The sequence below is a fragment of the Canis aureus genome, chromosome 4 (assembly GCF_053574225.1).
Source record: "Canis aureus isolate CA01 chromosome 4, VMU_Caureus_v.1.0, whole genome shotgun sequence".
Taxonomy (NCBI): domain Eukaryota; kingdom Metazoa; phylum Chordata; class Mammalia; order Carnivora; family Canidae; genus Canis; species Canis aureus.
Window position 1 is genome coordinate 6797912 of NC_135614.1, and position 20127 is coordinate 6818038.

A 20127-nucleotide genomic window follows, 5' to 3' on the forward strand; every position below is an offset into this window, starting at 1 on the left:
AAAAAAAAATCCTGCTGGAATTTTTACTGGAATTACATTAAGTCTATAGATAATTTATGGAGAATTACCTTTATTATATTGGGGCCTTTGATCCATGAATATAGTGTGTCTCTCAGTTTACTGAAGTATCTTTGCTTTCATTCATCGGAGTTTTTTAGGTTTCAGCATGTACATCTTGACGGGTTTTGTTAGATTTGTGCCCAAGTATGTCTTTTGGGGGGAAGCTATTGTAAATGATGTTTTCAGTTGTGTATTGCTAGTATACAGAAATGAGATTGAATTTTGTGTATTGATCTTGTTTGTATCCTCTGACCTTCCTGAAGAACTTATTTATGAGGTTTTTTGTTTTTTTTTTAAAACATAGAATACTTGGGTTTGGTTTTTTTGTTTTTTGTTTTTTTAATTTATATAGTCATGACAGACACAGAGAGAGAGAGGCAGAGACACAGGCAGAGGGAGAAGCGGGTTCCATGCAGGGAGCCTGACATGGGACTCGATCCCAGGTCTCTAGGATCAGGCCCTGGGCTGAAGGTGGCGCTAAACCGCTGAGCCACCTGGGCTGCCCCTGGATTTTTTCTTTGTAGACAATCATATCATTTGTGAATGGGAATATTTATATTTCTAGAGTTGTCCATGGTACTCCCTTCTCCTTTAAATGTGTGCAGCATCTGGACTCTGTGATAATTTGTTTCCTCACTCTCTCTGCCTCTCTCAAGACTGGCTAGTGGTTTATCTATTTTACTGACCTTTTCAAAACATCAGCTTTTGGTTTCATTGTTTTTTTTTTTTTCTCTCTTGCTCTTGATTTTTTTTTTTCTTTTTTCAATTTCATTGATTTCTGTTTTTTGTTTGCTTCTGTCTGCTTGCTTTGGGTTTATTTTGCCTTTTTTAAAAAGTTAAGGTGGAAGTTTAGGTTATTGATTTTAGATTTCTTTTTGAAAATGACCTCTCATGGGATCCCTGGGTGGCGCAGTGGTTTGGCGCCTGCCTTTGGCCCGGGGCGCGATCCTGGAGACCCGGGATCGAATCCCACGTCGGGCTCCCTGCATGGAGCCTGCTTCTCCCTCTGCCTGTGTCTCTGCCTCTCTGTCTCTCTGTGTGACTATCATGAATAAATAAATAAAATATTAAAAAAAAAAAAAAAAGAAAATGACCTCTCATGCTGTACTTTTTTTTTTTAAGGCAATTTAAACATATTCTGTTTGCTTCTGGCTGCCATGATTTCTCATTAGAATTCTGTAGTAATTCACTGTGTTCTTCTCCTAAGTAACATGCTGTTTTTCTCTGCTTTCAAGATTGTTTCTTTGTCTTTAGGTTTCAGCAGTTTGGTTATACTCTGTTATATTGCATATGATTTATTTTATTGATCTATTTTCATGTTCACTGACTCATTTCTCCTGCTTCTCCTTTCTGTTACTCCCATTCAGTGAGTTTTTGAAACTTCAGTAATCACACTCTTTAATTTTAAAATTCCTATTTGGTTTTTCAGTGTATCTTATGACACTTTTTATTTTCCCGTATGTTTCAAGAGGGTATGTTGACATTTTTATCATTAGCTGCTTTGAGGTCTCTGTCAGGTTTTTCTGGAGTCAGCATCATCTCATTGTTGGCACTGGTAGATTGTCTTTTTCCCTCATGAGCTAGAAATCTTCTGATGCTTCATGTGCCCTGTTATTTTGTATTGAATCCTAGATATTTTGAATATTGTGAGATTCTTGGTCTTATTTAAATCCTGTGGAGAATGCTGATAATCTTGTGTCGCAGTCGGCTTCGGGTTAGGCCTTAATTCCTCACGTTCCAGTGTCTGTGCACGTTGCTCCCACTGTCAGCTTTGTGGTGTGGTCGTGACCTGTGTCACGTGTGATCCATGTGGCCGGTCTGGGACCTGGGCAGCTGTCTCTGTTAGTTCAGGTTGGAAAGTCTCTGGAAGGCTGCTCACTAGCAGGTCCGTGCATAGCAGCACGGGGTGAGCCCAACAGTTTACGGACCACTCTGGGGCTGTTTTCTTGAGCGCCTCCTGCTCTGGAATTCCTAAGAGCTCACTGTCTGTGTCTCTGGGGTTCCCCTTTTCCATTCTCTGATCAGAAGGTTGGGGCCCTTCGTGCTGCCCACTTTCTTGATTGCTGTTGCACGTGGTCTCAGTCTGTGGAGGACCAGGGTAAACTCATTGCTGTTGGGTGTTAGCTGCTTTCTGGATCCATCTGCTACTTTTTACCTTTTAGAGTCTCCACATAGATGCTTAGATATTCTGTCCGGGTTTTATAGTGAGAGAGGCTGGTGTGTTCTTGTTCCGTCTTCTGCACAACTACAACTCCTGAGTGATTTTTAAGGTGAATTAGAGATTTCCCCATGGTACTAATTATATCACTTTACGTTACTATTATTAATATGGTACTGAAATAATATGTTATTGGAATTCATTTTTGGTAAGTGACTCACCCGTATGCTTCACATAGTTGTACTTTTACTAGAAAGTCTGGCATATTTTGGACCAAGGAACTTATATTCTGGCATTTCAGTTCCACTTTTCTCCCCGTACAGATGAGGTGTTCACGCTTCTTCAGAGCTTTGTCCTGTCTACTACCGAAAGTGTTTCCGAATTTATCCTCCGACGGCTCACTATGAATGAACTCAGTAGTGTAAGTACTCACAGGAGTAACTTTTTCTTCATTAATATTTGAGTGATTACTTACTGGCAGGCATTATATGAAATTTAGACTATTAATGTGATACTTTCTGGAAAAGCCACCTTTTAGGAAGCAGAAAAAACTTTAAGCTTTGGAGTTTCATCGTTCCATTCCACCTGGGTCATAACCGAGGCCCCGGGAGAGTTGTGGAGCCTTTCTGAACTTGTGCTTTCTCATCCGCAAAATGGAGATAATATATCCATTCCCCGGGGTGTGAGAATCCACATGGTATGACCTGCTTGGAATACTTCTCATACCTAGGCAGGTTAGGTCCTAGCATCCAGAGTGTCATTTGGCAGGTTTGGGGCCAGACCAGCCATCAGTATGGGTCTGTTTTTAAAGCTCCATAAGCGATTCTGAAACACAGAATAGGTATTAGTGGGTCTGAGGTGAGCATCCTTTTCTGCTGTCTCTGCTTTCCACATATTTTGTTCCCTGTAAGACAGCTGAGAAAAAGAGTACCTGAAACTAAGAAAACACTGCAGGGTGGGATCCTGGGGTGGCTCAGCAGTTTAGCACCTGCCTTCAGCCCAGGGCGTGATCCTGGAGTCCTGGGATCAAGTCCCATGTCAGGCTCCCTGCATGGAGCCTTCTTCTCCCTCTGCCTCTCTCTGTCTCTGTGTCTCTCATGAATAAATAAATAAAATCTTTAAAAGCAACAACAACAACAAAAAAACAAACAAAAAACACTTTAGGGTAACTGCACTGGGATTTCAAAAAAAAAAAAGTTTTCCTTTTTCGTAAATATTTTGAAAATGCCTATCCTTCTAGAAATGTTTATTATGCTTAATTTTTTTTTTTTTTTGTTTTGGTCGAAATCTTTAGGGACAACTGTCGAAGCTTTAGAATCAGTAGGTTGTTAATAAATTGAGAAAATATACTTACTTTAATTTTTATTAGAATACTCAAGTACATTTGATAGGCCGGTGAGCAGGTGTGAAAATACAAAAAGGCATGTTGTCTACTGAAAGACCTGAGCTGTTTTGGTAGGAAGGCAAGGCAACTGAAAAAAAAAACTCTCTGGAGTGGGGAATGTTAACTGTCTTCTTACTAAGCAGTTATTAATAGTGGTTTTGCTACACCTTCATTTCCAAGAAGGGGTTTAATGAAGAAGTTTGTTTGGTTTGTTTTGCTTCAATAGCAATATCTTACCTTTATATTAGGGAAAATTTCTGGCATACACAAAAGAAGTAAATTGGACCTCTGTATACCCATTGTAGATCATAACTATTTGTTTGGAATTTAAAGCTAAAAATACCTTTAAAAGGGGGAAGGGTTCATGTGCTTTTGTTTAACAACATTCTCACGGAAAAAAGCCCTCGTTTGAGTACCCATTTCCATGGCTGATTTCAAGTTACAAACAGGAGGCCCTGGACCTGGAGAGTGAGGATGGGCCTGGGGCTTGCTGCAGGCTGCTTGGGCACACCGCAGCCCCCTGCCCTCAGCCCCCTGGGAGCAGCAGCCCCCAGACTGTGAGCCCAGCTCCTGCTCTCTCCTTGGTGCTGCTGACTGCAGCAGTCTGGCCTTCATCCTCTTCCCTCTGCTCCAGGACCTCTGCTCCAGGACCTTACTGGTGAGAGTCTGTCATTTTCTCAGTCTCTCCTTGTCTCCTAGGTTCTTTTCATGAGCATCAGAACAGCTTTGAGAGTCCCTCATCTCAAGGAGCCCTGTGTCTGTTCCCCGGTCCCTCCAGTGCCTGATGTCCTTTTCTCCCTGAGCTGATCTGTAAACACACTGTGTAGCTCCCCTCTCATCTGGTTTCTGCCTCGGTCATGGCTCAGAAACAGTTCTCTCTGAAGCTGTCAGTGACTTCTTTCTCATAAACCTGATGGACACTTTTCAAACCATAGTTTTCGTGACTCCTCAGCCCCAGTGGACACATCAGCCACTTCCCCCTCGAATCACTAGCCATCCTGAGCATCCCTGACACCTTCCTCTCCTGGGGCAATCCCATCTCTCCACCATAACCCCACCTTCCCTTCAAACGTGTGTTCTCTATTAGAGAGCCTTGTACATCAGAGCTTTAGAAAGTGTGGCTCATGCCCTTCTCCCCCACTCCTGCTGCGAGGCGGTCTGGACTGCACCCGCGGTGTCAGCTGTGCCAGGGACCCTACATGACCATCTCTACTGCAGGCTGCTCCCCCGAGCTCCCTGCCCTGTCAGCCAAGTGCCCTTGGACAACTCCAGTTGAATTTCTCACACTTAAGCCATTCAGAACTGAAGCCCTTACCATTCCCTTCCCAGGAATGTTCTACCATCCAGCCAATTTCTCGAGCCTCTAATTTAGGAATTCTGACACTTTGCCTCTCACTCTCAGTACTGGTTTTGGTCTATACCAGGTCCTGCAGTTGTTATTCTGTTTGCATTATGTCCTGGCACTTGGCTACATGCCTAACATGTCGTGGTTGCTCAGCAAAAACTGATAGAGTGGATGAATTCTGTGTTTCTGGGTGCCCTGGAAGGCTGCTGATTATCAGTAATAGGTATACTGATAATACTTAGGGCCACCACTCAGGGCTACTCCACTTAGCGTACTTTCTCTCAGTTTGTTCAAAACCCTGTGGTGGATGGATTTAATACTCCCCATTTTGTGGATGAGGAATCTGAGGCCTACAGAGGTTGTGTCACAGCTGGTGGGTGGTAGCACTAGACTGAACTCTAAGTCACGGAGACGCAGTTAATTCTGCCTCTGCACTTACCAGCTCTGAGAGGCTGAGTGAGCTATGTGACCTCTCCAGAACTTAGTCATCATCTTAGGAAAGTGGGATCGTAACCTCTCTAATAAGAGTGGAGGTCACTGCTCTAATTGTTACTTATGACGTGTTGGCCCTGGGATGCAAGAGTTGGTAGAGCATAGTTTCTGATTTCCAGGGTCTTCTGAGCAAAGCTTGAGCTGATGAGTACATTTTGATGTGTGCTGCAGTTGTGCTGAATGCACAGTCCCCCTATAAGCTCAGAGGAGGAAGTCCTTAGTTCTGTGTGGGGAGATCATGGAGGGCTTCTTGGAGGAAATGACTTTTTCTCTCATTAATATCTTGTTTCAATACTTTTAAATACGGTAATTTTTTTAAGTTTTTATTTATTCATGAGAGAGAGAGAGAGAGAGAGAGAGAGAGGCAGAGACATAGAGAAGCAGGCTCCATGCCGTGAGCCTGACGCGGGGCTCGATCCCGGGACTCCAGGACTACGCCCTGGGCCAAAGGCGGGCACTGAACCGCTGAGCCACCCAGGAATCCCTGTAATTTTTTTCTTGTCTGAACTCTCATTGTTTTGTGAAATCACAGACCCCGTCTGTTAAGTGTTTTATTGTTTGTCTTTAGGTTTCAGATCTGGATCGTTGCCATTTATACCTGATGGTATTAACTGAGCTTATAAATCTCCATTTGAAGGTTGGGTGGAAAAGAGGCAACCCCATTTGGAGAGTTATTTCTCCTCTGAAAAATGCATCCATTCAGCATCTTCAGGAGTTGGACAGTGGACAGGTAATCCTCGATTCAAGGTGTATAGTTATGTTGAATAAGGCATACATAAAATACATATTTGATTATTAACATTCTGACATAAGCATCTGCTATTTCATTTAAAATAGTGTCCTTTGTTCATAATATCTGATGAAGATTGGGACTCTTCTAATATTAGGTATATAACAAAGGTATGGTGACTTTAATCTTAAAACCATTTGGATACAGATAGTGGATTTGTACAGAGTCTTTGCCCAGGTACCGTTAAGGGACAGTTTAATATATGTAAATAGATATGATATATGATAATGTGACATGTAATATGTGAATATGTGACATAACATATGTACATCCAGCAACCCCCATCCTTGGCTCTCTACCTTGTTGTCTATCCCGGTCTTCTGCTGCCCTCCCCGCATCCCACAGTACCCCTGATGCTGCAGTCACACATAGGGGCCACCTCCTAGAGCCTCACAGATCACAAGCACATGCCACATCTTTTCTCATCTAGCCTTTCCTTCAGTCTGGTCCTTCTGCTGATGACACCATCTCTTCTAGTATGCGTGTGTCAGTAGTGTCAGTAGTCTGGTCAATTCTTTAGGGCCCAACTTGGATCGATGTCTCATTCTTTCCTTCATTTCTCTGTTGTTCTTTATGCTTCATAGGGTTTATCTTGTTTTTGGAATAACTTACATGTAGATGTCTTGTCCTCTGGATTTTAGTACCTGGAAGCTTTTCTTAAACATGGCATACGAAGGTATAGTTATGAGCATAGACTTTAGAGTTAGACTTCCTAGGTGTAGATCTTGGCTTGATCTTTGCTAGCTGTGTGACCTTAAGGAAGTTACTTAACCTCTCTGTGCCTTATTTACCACACCTGCAAAATGAGGGTTATTAAGTTGATAATGAAAATTAAAGTTGAGGTCATGCATGTTAAAATTTCAGAACAGTGCCTGGCACATAGAAGGGCTCACTGAATGTTAGCTACTTTACCTTAACACAGCATAACTGTTTAATAAGATTGAGGTGACTCATAGAGTAGTCCAGGCTGCTGATTAAAGCAGGGGAGGTCCTTGTTTGCTTTAATCATCTTGATATGTATGTGTGTATATATATATATATATATATATTTTTTTTTTTTTTAGAGATGGGGAAGGGGGAGATAAACAGAAGGAGAGGAAGAGAATCTTACACAGGCTTCACGCTCAGCACGGAGCCCAACATAGGTGCTCAGTCTCACGACTCTGAGACCATGACCTGAGCTGAAATCAAGAGTAGGACACACTACCGACTGAGCCACCCAGATGCTCCGATAATCTAATTTTTAAAGTAATTTTAAAGAACTGTCCCAAAATAAAATGGTAAAGAGGCCCAGTTACTACTTGTGCATCCTGTCTAGCACATTTTAGTCTGTTAGTGCTATGAAAGGACATTGTGAATTTTTATGTAGACCCAAATCATGAACCATAACGCCTTTTATTTATTTATTTTTTTAACACAATCATTCTTAAAGATGGCTTTTAGTAATTCAATGAGTTACATTAAGGTTGATGGGTACCATACTGGCTAAAAGTAACATTAAATTATTTCTTGTGTTGAAGGTGTTGTTATGTAAAATTTACACATAGAGATACTTGCTTTATTTTAGGGGAGTTGGTAAGGGAAGGCATGGAGCAGTAGTACAAAGTTCCTCTCAGGTGGAGACGTGTCTGGCTGGCAGCCTATGGGAGCATTATTGCGGTCTCTCTGGGCAGCTGTTTTCAAAGTGTGGACTCTTACTGGCACTCCTAGCTTCTTAGCTTGGGATGACTGATTTTTCTCTCCAAGTACAAAACCAGGCTGTTTTGGTTTCCTTCTTTTGTGTTCCTCCAGGTAGATTTCAAGTGCTTTCCATGAAATCACCCATTTCTGTGATCTTCGCAGTAACCCTATGAATAGATTCTCTTACTGTCCCCATTTCCCAGGTGAGGATGTGTCCACAGCCTCGTCCCTGTGGTTCATGAGTAGCTCTGAGCTGATGGGCTGTGTCACCTCCCCAAGAGCAGCATACAGCTGGCAAAGGAGTTATTTACACAGATGCCTGGAGTCTTTTTCTTTTTTTCTCTTAACATACTTCAGCCAAGCAGTTAAAGTTAAAACTCATCCATAGAAATGTATCTAGATGTGTATGTGAGTAGGAAAAAGGCCAAGAAGTATGGCTTCACATACATGTGGAGGTTCAGTATGTAGCTACTCCTACTTCCAGGAACCCACCTGTCAAGTTGAAGAGATCAAATGTCATCTTAGTTGGAACTGCTGAATTTTTATTGCCACTTTAAATTTGTTCCTAGCCAATTTGTACAGGGGTGGTGAAACTGATTGACTAGTAATACTGGGTTTCCTTTTATTGCCTCTGATGTTCAGTAGCGGGCAGGGAGAGGGGAAGGAGGGTGTGAGGCATCCAGAGGCTGGGAGCTCGGGTCCTGATGGTTAAGATTGGCTCGTGGGAAACAAGACTTCCATTTTTCCCTTAGGATCCGACACTTGCAAGGCAGATCCAGAGGGTTGTTAGTATGGCTGCTTTGGCTATGGTGTGTGAGGCCATTGATCAGAAGCCGGAACTACAGCTCGACTCTTTGGATGCTGGACCTACAGAAAGGTTCCTCTCCTCTCTCCCACTCAATTGTACACTGCAGAAGCCCCATGCAGAGAAGCAGAGCAGGTGTGTTCACGCCAGGGGTCAGCATATATGGGAAGGGCATCTTTTTGCTAATTGTTGAAAATTTCATTCTTGTTTAGTCATTGAGATAATGAGTGATTGCCCAGCCATGTTTATAGAATATAGGAATCTGAAGATGATGATGTATTACCATATCTCTGTTACTGCAAAGCAACCGACTTTATTGCATGTTGTTTTCAGTGAATGACATGAAGTAATAGTTAAGAGGTTGAGGTCTATGTGGTTTCCTTGCTTTTTGGTAGACAGGATCTTTAGTAGTGACCGTTGAATTTCTTTCCTGGTAAAGGTCATTACTGCATGCAGAAGGTACTGACCCAACATGAGGGAGCTGTGACAATGTGTTTGTTTCAGTTCCTTTGAAGAATCATCAGCTTCCCAAGGATGGGGGAAAATAGTTGCACAGTATATCCATGATCAGTGGATTTGCCTGTCTTTCTTGCTGAGGAAATATCACACTCTGATACCAGCGTCAGAGGGTGAGGTTCTGGAACCCATCCTGCCTGCTATTCAGATGCCAGTCCGGACTTTGCAGGCTGCGCTAGAGGCCCTCACAGTACTGCCTTCAGATCAAGTCTTGCCTGTGTTCCGCTGCATGAAAATTCTGGTTCCCAAGGTACAATACAGTGAGGCGCAAACTAAAGAGTAACTGCAAACGCAGAGATTAAGTGATACTTACATATTTCTCTCTTTCCTTTCTTCCTTCCAGCTTTTGACCTCCTCTGAAGCACTTTGTGTAGAGTCTTTTGACACGGCTTGGAAAATTATATCTGCCTTAAGCAATACTCAGCTGATATTCTGGTCTAATTTAAAAGCTTTTGTTCAGTTTGTTTTTGATACCAAAGTTCTTACCATTGCTGCAAAAATCAAGGGCCAGGCATATTTCAAAATAAAAGAGGTAACTTTTTCTTTTTTTACAGGGGTAAAAATGCATAACATGAAATTTGTCATTTTAATCATTTTAAGTGTACAGTTCAGTAGGGTGTGTTCACATTGCTGTATCAGGTCTCCACAACTTTCTTAACTCATTAATTCCCTTTTCTTCCCTCCCCAGCCCCTGCTAACCACCATTCTACTTTACTATTTCTGTGAATTCAACTACTTTAGATGAAAAGGCGGTCATTTTTTCTTTTCTTTCTTTCTTTTTTTTTTTTTTTAAGATTATTTACTTATTTATTTATTCATGAGAGACACAGAGAGAGGTAGAAACATAGGCAGAGGGAGAAGCAGGCTCCATGCAGGGAGCCTGATGCGGGATTTAATCCCTGGTCTCTAGGACCAGGCCCTGGGCTGAAGGCAGCGCTAAACCGCTGAGCCACCCGGGCTGCCCTTATTTTCTTTTTAATTTGTGTGACCTATAGCACATGAGGAAGAAGAGAGTTAGGTTTGTAATTACATACATTTGTTGTTGTGTATTCACACATTCAGTCCCTAAATATTTTGAACCTTCTTCAGTGTCATGAGTTAGAACAAACTGTGAGATGGAAGACTACATGCAGAAGAGTAGCTGGTGAGCCACATGTGCTGTAAAAATTAACTTTATTTGATTCACATAATGCTTAAACATTTTTTAATTAGTTTCCAACTTTTAAGAATTGGGAAATTTGCAAGAAAATCTGTATTTCCCCTTCTCTTAGAATGTTGGCAAATCGGACTGCCTGGCCACACCGGCCATTCCCAGGAGTTGCCCGTCCAGAGAGGGCATGCCCCTTCCACTTCTGTACTCCACAACAAGTCCTTGACTCCTCCTGGATACCAAAAGCAGACCACAGGTGCCATTTGTCACCACACTTATGCTTGTTGCTTTTCTTGTATAGAGAAATACTTCTCTGAATATAAACTTCTCCAAAGATCCCTCTGGTTTCTGCTGGCATTTACGACCACTGATACATAGTAGGGAACATGATGTGGTGGATGCCATCATGCCTCAGAATTAATGTATACCTTGTTATCCAAAAGAAATGAAAAATAAGGTCTTTTTATTATGCTGCTATCCCTGCCCTGCCCCTCTGTCCTTTCTTGCCACACAGGACACACTCAAAGACTGAGGTCATTGCTTCTCAGGGAAAGGGGGTGTTAACTAATTGCAGAGAGAACTGTACATGTAGAGGGTGATACGTTTTTCCTCCCTTTCATTCTGTTACTCTGGGAAGTTCTTTCTCTTGGAAAGTCCTAGAAGGATATCGCTATCAAAATTTTATTTAGTTTTCTTATTGAGAAAGTAAAAAATTAGCATTTTGTGATTATTGATGATCTCACAAAATTTTAGCAATAAATAATTTTTTAATTTTTTTATACTCTGTAGTTATATTGAAACTGTCATTTGAAGCCATTCAAGTGAGTTTTCAGTAACACTTTTTTTCTTTTAACTGAATGGGCTAAAGAATAAAATGACCATTGTTTCTCATTCCAGATTATGTACAAGATAATTGAAATGTCTGCTATAAAAACTGGAGTCTTCAATACACTGATAAGTTATTGCTGCAAATCTTGGATAGTTTCTGCTTCAGATGTCCCCCAAGTATCTTTATCAAGTGCTAAAAATTATAGTGAACTTGTCCTGGAGGCTTGTATATTTGGAACTGTGTTTAGGCGTGATCAAAGGTAAAAGATGCCGTTATTTTAACCTTCATAATTCATACTGGGTACCTATTGGAATAGAATTAGATCTTTCTTTTGAGGCTTTCAATTAGAAAAATATAAAGCATTAATTAAATTTGGCATTTTAATTTTTTTGTATCTAAAACCTCTTCTTTGTCAAATATTTTTTATGGGAAGACTTATTCAGGATGTACAGACCTACATAGAAAATCTTGGACACGATTGTGCAGCAAACATGGTTATTGAAAAGTAAGTATGGTGAATTTTCCATATCTAAATATAAATGGAATATTCAAAATTTAACATCAGATGAGAGACATCCTGTATTTGTTAAATGTAATAAATGTTTACTAGTAATCTCTACAAAATACTGAAAGAGCCATCAAAAGCATGAGAGAAATCATTTTCCCTTGCTAATATATCAGACCTAAAATTCTTTGCTAAAATTTGATAAGCTTAAAAAATTCTTAAAAGGTGAAGAAAAAGTAAGAAGAAATTCTAACATAACATGAGAAGATTTTTTTTTACAATGTTACTACATTCTTGATGGGAATAAATGAATATTTTCTTGGGGAAAAAATTTGGTGCAAGGTCCAGTATAAATAAGAAAATGAGATGGGGAACATAAAACCCCTATTCTTCTCCTTCTTTTAGGTGGAGGGGTGATCATCAGCATACACACGTTATTCTTTTTTGGGGAAGAAAGGGGTCACAGTTCATCATTTAACAAGTCAGTCTCCCACCCACAAAAATAAAATTATGCCTAACATGCTTTTAAAGGCTTTTTTTTAACATCTTATGTTAAAGTTTTGATTTCTAGAATAAGACTTTTCTTATCTAACTTCTAAATTTTTTGGAACTTGTCATGTGGCTATTTTTCATTTTATTATTTCACATAATTTTCAAAAATGTGTTTAGATGTTTTAAAAAATGATAATTATATATATGTATCACAAAGTATTAATTAAAGTGACACTTATTCACATTATAACAGCTGCTGTGAACTTTGGAAATGCCTATAAACAGTTTCACTTAATTGATCTTCCCACATTTGGATACAGAAAGTACTGGGATGCTCAGAGCATGCAGTGCTCCCGAGTTCCCAGCACTTGGAGAAGGTGCATATACCGTGCATACCGTGCACAGTAAATATGAGCCATCAGGTGTTTGATGTGTGTGTTCAGCCCCTGAGCAAACAGGCATCCATGGTCTTCTGCAAGGAACTATCTCATGAGCTGTGATCTGTTTTGTCTACAGAGAAGATCTCATTGACCCAGAATGGGTAGTGTGTGTACTGTTTTGCCAGAATTCTGGGGGAATATGTGCTCAGACTCTGTACAGGCTCTCTTTTTGAGATATGTATTTGTTATCTTCCATTATCCTGAATTGAAAAAGCATTGTCATTAAGTATGGAGCTACTTAAACTTAGAAATCCTCGGAAGATTTTGATATTTTGAAATGAATGTTTGACATATTTTTCTGTTGTGAAAATGTATTAACATAGTTTGTCATTTCACATTTTTTTAGTACTAAAAGAGAAGACCACTATGTGAGAATTTGTGCTGTCAAATTCCTGTGTTTGTTACATGGCTCAAATGTATCTCATAAGTTGTTTATGGAAGATCTTGCAATCAAGCTATTAGATAAAGTAAATATACAATATTTACTTTGTTTTTGTTTCTCTGCAGTTAACAAGTCAAAATCAAACATTTGCCCTGTATGTTGACACACTATGTATTCTAAACATTTTTTTATCAGGAAGAAACTTGAGGCTTATGTTCCCTAGTTTTAGTTAACTCTTGGTTAGTGATTGTCCAACCCAAATGTTTGGTTTTCCTTGTACTGTCTAAACTTTGCTCAGTGTATTTGCTAGTGCCAGTCAGAAACAGTTAGGTTTAGAGTGACATATCCATATATTGTTTCGTGTAAGAAATGGGATAAAAAGGTAAAAAATTTAGCAAGTGGCATAATGTGAAGAATTTTTTTTTCATCTGCAAAATCATTTGTAAATCTGGGGAGAAGATAGGACGGATTAAGTCACAATGCTCTCTTCTGAATTTGAAGCTGCACCAGACAGAGTCCTGGTCTGCTTTGTCACCTCTGGGTTATACTGAGACATAACTGATGATCGTAGCCCCCACTTAATCCACTTGTGTTGAAATCATCATGCATTTATTTTCTGAAGGCAACTGATAAGCTTCAGTTATACACAGTCTGAGAAGTATATTTTTAATTTAAAAATCCTCCCTTTGCACCATTGGAGTCAAGGGAGACGTCTCAGAGGAAATAGTGTTTTACTAATTCCCTATAGTATGAGTAAGACTTTAAGGTAGCAGAATAGTACCATCATCTAGAACACAAAGATGTATTATAGTGAATATTGATGCACAATACAAAAATAGAAGGGTGTTTTGAGGCAAAGTAAAGCACAATAAGGAGGAGGGATAGCTATTTAGAGCGTCAGAAAGGGCTGCTCTGATGGATGCCATTGGCGGAACTCTGTGTAAGGTTGGGGAATGCCTGGAACGGCTGGTGTCCCCAGGCAAATGAAGGAAGTGCTGCTGGAGGCGTGGAGGGACATGAGGCTGCCCATTGGCTGTTAGATTCAGCATGAAGGCTGTCATTAGTCACCTCTACAAAGACCTTTTCCTGGGATGGTGAAAATGAGAACCTCATGGTTGGGGAGCCAGTGGAGACGGTGAGTATAGGGACTCTTGAGTTTGCTCTGAGAGAGGAGGAGTGGCTGGGATGGTGTCTGGTTGGAGATGTGGTTTAAGGGCTCGTTTGTATGTTGAAGGAATTGATCCAACAGAGGGGAGAAATGATAGCTATGGAGAGGCTGGAAGTGGACACACAGGTGAAACCCTTGAGTTGCCACTTTACAACTACTAGGAGGATGGCTATTATAACAGCCTGAAAATCACCAGCACTGGTGAATCTTGAAATCATCATGCTAGGTGAGAAGAAGCCTGTCAGAAAGGGCCACACAGGGATCCCTGGGTGGTGCAGCGGTTTAGCGCCTGTCTTTGGCCCAGGGCGCGATCCTGGAGACCCGGGATCGAATCCCACATCGGGCTCCCGGTGCATGGAGCCTGCTTCTCCCTCTGCCTGTGTCTCTGCCTCTCTCTCTCTCTCTCTCTGTGACTATCATAAATAAATAAAAATTGAAAAAAAAAAAAAAAAAGAAAGGGCCACACACTGTGAGATTTATAGGAAGTGTCAGGATAGGCAAATCTGCAGAGACAGAATAGATTAGTGGCTGCTGGGCCAGGGGCTGGGGGCAAGGAGAGGTTGGGAAGCGATGGTGCAGGATTCCTTTTCAGAGTAATGAGAATGATCTGGAATAGAGAGTGGTGATGCTTGCACAGCTCTATGAATATACCCAAACTCACTGAATTGGACACTTTAAATTGGTGATTTTTATGATTTGTGAATTATATATTTTTTAAAAATCCTTGAATAATCTAGATTGGCTCTAATGTCCATTAGAAGGATCAGCTTTATTTAGGAGATGGAAAAGCAAAGACAGAAATTTTATTTATTTATTTTTTTAAGATGTATTTATTTATTCATAGAGACACACACGGAGGTGGGGGGGGTGCAGAAACACAGGTAGAGGGAGAAGCAGGCTCCGTGCAGAGAGCCCGACGTGGGACTTGATCCTGGGTCTCCAGGATCACACCCTGGGCTGCAGGTGGCCCTAAACCGCTGCGCCACTGGGGCTGCCCAGAAAATTTATATATTAGACACTGGCTCATGCCAAATTGTTTTTTGAAGATGATGAAAATGAGCAGAGCAACTAATAAATGAAAAGGTAATTTGAAAATAAAGAAAAATGAAAGAATCCTAGAGAAAGTGGAAAAAGATTGTATCCAGGGCGGAGTGGGCCTTCTAAGTGTGGTCAGGAGTGATCGCCCTCTGAGCTGGAGAAAGGAGCAGGGCAGGGTTGAAGGAGGGCACGCCTGGGACACTTGTATTCTCAGCCAGGAAGCAGGTTTCTAAAGAGAAGAGGCAGAAACACGGTTAGTGTTTGAAAACCAAGGTGAAGGTTGAAGTTATATCAATGTCCTCAGTTAGAATTAATACCTGGTAATGCTTAAAGCAGGCCTTTCCATCCAGAGTGCAGAGAGCACAGAGGGTGGGGACTATGCACTGCTGTGTCACTGCTTCCATGCTGTGTGTCTAATGTATCACTTTAGAGGTTCAGTTTCAAGTACACGGAGGGACAGAGTGAATCAGGAGGACTTGGAGGTAGAGGGGGAGATGGTGGAGGTGGAGGAGGAGTAGGAGGTGGAGGAAGAGGTGGAAGGGTGGATGTGGAGGAGGAGGAAGGGTTGAGGTAGAGGAGGAGGAGGAGGCGAAGGTGGAGTAAGAGATGGTGGAGGAAGTGGAACTGGTGAATGGTGGTGATGGAGGGAAGAGGAGGAGATGAAGCTGGTGGGTGGTGGTGGGTGGTGATGTGATGGTGGAGGAGGAGGTGGAGGGAGGAGGAGGAGGAGGAGGTTGTGGCAAGCTGGGGAGTACTTCAAGGCCCACCTGGCACCCCGCATTCACAGAGCCTCAGCAGCCTGGCTCTGGGCGCATGGCGGCCTGGCCACCCAGCAGGCCAGCAGTTATTGAGCTCCCCACCTTTGTGGTCCTCCCCACTCTCCATTCTCTAGGTTTTACCAAGGCAAATGCGGTTAGTTTTCTGCTTACCTTTTACTGAAAACTTGCTGATATTTTATAAAAAGTAGCTTTGAAAGTGGTCCATTCCTGGCTGGCCTCAGCAGCTACCATCAATGGACAGTCTTGTTGGGTTTACCTCTGATACTCCCCCCAACACATGTTATTTTGAAGCCAATCCCGACATCAGTTTCATCCATAAAAATTTCAATATGCATCTCAGGAATATAAGAATTATTTTTGTTAGTCATAACTATAATACCATTTTCACACCTAAATTCATAATTCCTTTGTGTTATCAAATATCCATCAGTGTTTAAATTTACCATTGCTTTACATTTTTTTCAGTTTCTTTGCTTGAAATATGACCCAAATAAGGTCCATACCCTGCCATTGGTTGGTTGAAATATCTCTAATGCCTCTTAATCTATAGACTTGTCTCATTCACTTTAAACTTGAAAATGTATTTTTTGGAGAAACCAGATTGTTTTCATCTTAGGGACTTTCACAGTCTGAATTTTGCTGTTTGAATTTCCATGATGCCCTTTATGTTTCTCTGGCCCCTGATTTTGTACAAGACAGTATCGAGATCAAGAGTCTTGATCAAATTTAAGTTTGATTTTGCTTTTTGGGGGTAAATATAGGACAAGAGTATCCATCCATCCGGAAGTATAGAATATTCACCTGTTTCTCCTTTCAGGGTGTTAGCTACTGATGAATTCCCTTGTTCTGTGAATTCTTCAGGAGCAGCAGGATGGCGATACTCTAATTCTCTTGTTCCTTTTTGTTAGCTGAAGTTCATTGTATCCGAATATGAAGTATCTAGATACCTGGGATATATTTCCTGTAGGAAAACAGGATAAGTGCTTGCCTTATTTCTGTTATTTATCAGTTTTCAAAATAACAGATTTGCTTCCTAGTGTCTTTTAGTTTCTTCTAAGATGATGAGTTGTTTTTGTTTTTCTTTATTTTTAGCTTAAACATATTGATGTGTTTCAGTCCATTATAGTTACTATTAGTGTTTGAATTATTCCAATTTTGGTCAGGTGAAAGAGAAAACCTGAGAACATAGTGTTGGATGTATTAAATTTGAATTGCTATAGTGCATCCATGTGAAATTACCCAATAATAGGCAGGTGGGAATATGTTGTGTAGGAAAGAAATGGGAGTCCCCAGACCCAGCAATGAATGTGAAGACCGTAGAGAGAGGCCAAGAATGGAGATTTAGGAAACACCAACATTTGAAGTGTATTCATAGGAAAAGGAACCAGAGAAAGATCATGAGAAAGAGGTCAGAGAAGTGAGGATAGAACCAGAATTGAATGGTGGTCTGGTGTTGCTCGTGGCCTTAACTTATCTGGTTGGAGATTCTTGTCTGTCGAAAATCTGGCATAGGAACCTCCATGAATTTGTCCATGATGATGAAGTTTAAACTCAGAGCCTGTTCTGTCCCACCACAAACCGTGTCTAGGTGGCCGTCACTGGGGGAACCACTGTCACCAAGAGCAGGTTAGGCACCGGGGACAGAAGCTCGGGGGATTTCTGGGTTTTCAGAAGCACATGGGGGTATGGCCATTTGGCAGTAGGTGAAGGGACAGCAAACATGCAAGGCAAGATTTGTACTTTTAAAAAGTTGATTTGAAGAACCTCTGAAAGGAACATAAGGACTTTTCTTCCTCCAATACGAGAAGGTAGAGGTTGAAGACAAAGTCAATCAGGAAGGCTGAAGGAAGATTGTTGAGGTAGGAAGGACCGTATAGCCAGAGTAAGAAACTGGACTGGGTTAAAGCCGTGATGAAGGTGGTAAAGATTTCAGATTCTCCTTGTGGACATGGGAATGAGAAAAGACCTGAGAAGAGCAAAATGACTGTCTGGCACTGTCATTTGTTTGTTCTTAATTTGAATGTAGTAGACATGCACGTTAGGTTGGTTCAAGGTGATTTGACAAGTCTTCACGTTATGCTGGGCTCAGGACAGTGTAGCTGCCATCTGTCCTGTTATGACACTGGCACAGTATCACTGACTGTTCCTTATGCTCTGCTTTTTATCCCTGTGACTTATTCATTCCCTAACTGGAGGCTTGGACCATCCCCTGCCCCCTTCACCCGGTCTACCTGGCACCCCATACCTCCCCTCTGCCATCAGCTTGCTCCCTGTTTTGTTGTTCTGGTTCTGCGATTGTTCATTCATTTTTTTTTTAAGATTCCGTTTATGAATGCAATCTTATTCTTCTGTTCTCTGGACCAGCAGCTTCCATATCACCAGGGAGTGTGTTAGAAATGCAGATTCCTGGGCCCCATCCCCATTCTCCTGAGTCACAGACTCTGGCAGTAGGGCTGGCAGTCCTCACGAGCCCTCAAGGTGATTCTGAGCACTGCAGAATTGGAGACCAGCAGGCTAGTGGTGCTGAGGGTCCAGCCAAAGCTAGAATCCGTACTTTTAATCAAGTCAGGAAGGGCAGGTGATTTTTTTTCTTCTTCAGCAATCCTGACAACTGGAAAGTAGGTTCAGATTATTTAAGACCACTGGGTTGATTCAAAAGAAGAGGACTCACAAATAGGTTTGAGGTTGTTGTGAGAAGAATGGAATGTACTCTTGAAGATACTGCAGAGATTATTCTTGGGGCTCAGATGAGGTCAGGAGGTGTGTGAAGCTAGAGAGGTTGGTAGACAGAGAAAAGAACGATCTTTCTGAATATAAAAGAGCATGGTGAGTAGAACAAGTAAAAGGACAGAGGGTTTTGAGCTGAACTGAGTGAGAGCAGCGACTCCAGTGGGGCCTTGATGGCAGGTATGCTGGGGTGCACATGCTCCCAGAGGCTTGTGTGAACTGCCCTAGTGGTGATTCCATTCTCAGCTGCATCAAGGCTGGGCAGTATGTGAAACGTGAAACACTTCTACCAAAAGAAAATGTTCCCCAAGAAATAATGGAGAGAGAGGAGATTTTAAGACTTTAATCATGGTTAGGAGTCATTAAAATCTGCATTAACTTAGCTATTGTTATAAAATTTTATACACACTGAGATGCATAGAATGGGATCACACCAGAAGAAAGATCGCAGAATTTACCAAGTAATGAGGACTGTCTACATTAGGGGACGGTGGTTTCAGAGATGGTGGATGGCCTATGTTTTCATCTTTAGGACACCTGCGATCATAACTTAGCAGCTAAGCACTTATAGAACACAAGTCAGCCTGGCAGTTGGCTGAATATAGACAGCACAAACCATCACAGCAAGAACATCAGAGAGAGAACTCTGGAGAAGGCTCTGTGCTGCCTTTCTCTGGTGTCTGGTGAAGGTATTGATCACACTGTCCATTTACTGCACTCCTGCTCTCGTGGGGTTCACATCCTACTGCAGACCTCATTACTGCCATCTTGCATAGGACAAAGGGGTAGCAAATGAGAGGCGCCTATTTTGATGCATCACAAAATATGTCACATTTCTTGTCTCCCCACCCCAGTGACTCCATGTCTTCATCTTAAGTGGCCACAAAGATATAGATGGATATTTCCAAATACTTTTTGTACCGAATACAGTTTTATGGTTCCTGTTCTAATTTTAGAAGCAGATAAATTAAATGAAAGTAGCTAAATCCATTGTTTGAAAGGAAACTCAATGTGTATAAGAACATATCTTTCTGCCTTTGGGAGGATAGCAAGCTCCTGTACTCCACTTAAAGCTTTTAAAATTAAAGTTGTGATTGGTTTTGTTTGCATGGATCACAAGTTCAGTGGGTGATTTGGTACCGCTTCTCTCCTGCCCAGGATGACTTGGTGTCCAAGTGCAGGACTCGGTACTATGTGAACTCCCAGCAGCATCGGGTGAAGAACCGAATATGGCAGACGCTACTGGTGCTTTTCCCCAGCTTTGATGAGGTATCAATCTTACTCTGCTGGTCCCTTCAAGCGTCATGTTTCCATATGGAACATACTATAGAAACTGTGATGGGCGGTCTTAAAATTGAGAAAGTCATCTGCTTAAAATTTATACTTT

At 41.5% G+C, this 20127-nt stretch overlaps 1 protein-coding gene across 6 annotated transcripts in view; it reads left to right on the forward strand.

The window, feature by feature from the left end:
• The window catches only part of TARBP1 (tRNA guanosine 2 -O-methyltransferase TARBP1), an 82553-nt gene that overhangs the window by 37224 nt on the left and 25202 nt on the right, over positions 1-20127 (forward strand). For all 6 annotated transcript variants that reach the window (XR_013377558.1, XR_013377557.1, XM_077894458.1 and 3 more), the window contains exons 13-21: positions 2542-2639; positions 6008-6169; positions 8662-8849; positions 9219-9480; positions 9574-9762; positions 11278-11468; positions 11643-11714; positions 12993-13113; positions 19899-20009. Coding sequence is in view for 4 of the 6 variants with exons in the window: in XM_077894458.1 (XP_077750584.1) it covers positions 2542-2639; positions 6008-6169; positions 8662-8849; positions 9219-9480; positions 9574-9762; positions 11278-11468; positions 11643-11714; positions 12993-13113; positions 19899-20009 (1394 nt within the window). In the remaining 2 variants the exon portion in view is untranslated. The remainder of the gene's footprint in view (positions 1-2541; positions 2640-6007; positions 6170-8661; positions 8850-9218; positions 9481-9573; positions 9763-11277; positions 11469-11642; positions 11715-12992; positions 13114-19898; positions 20010-20127) is intronic.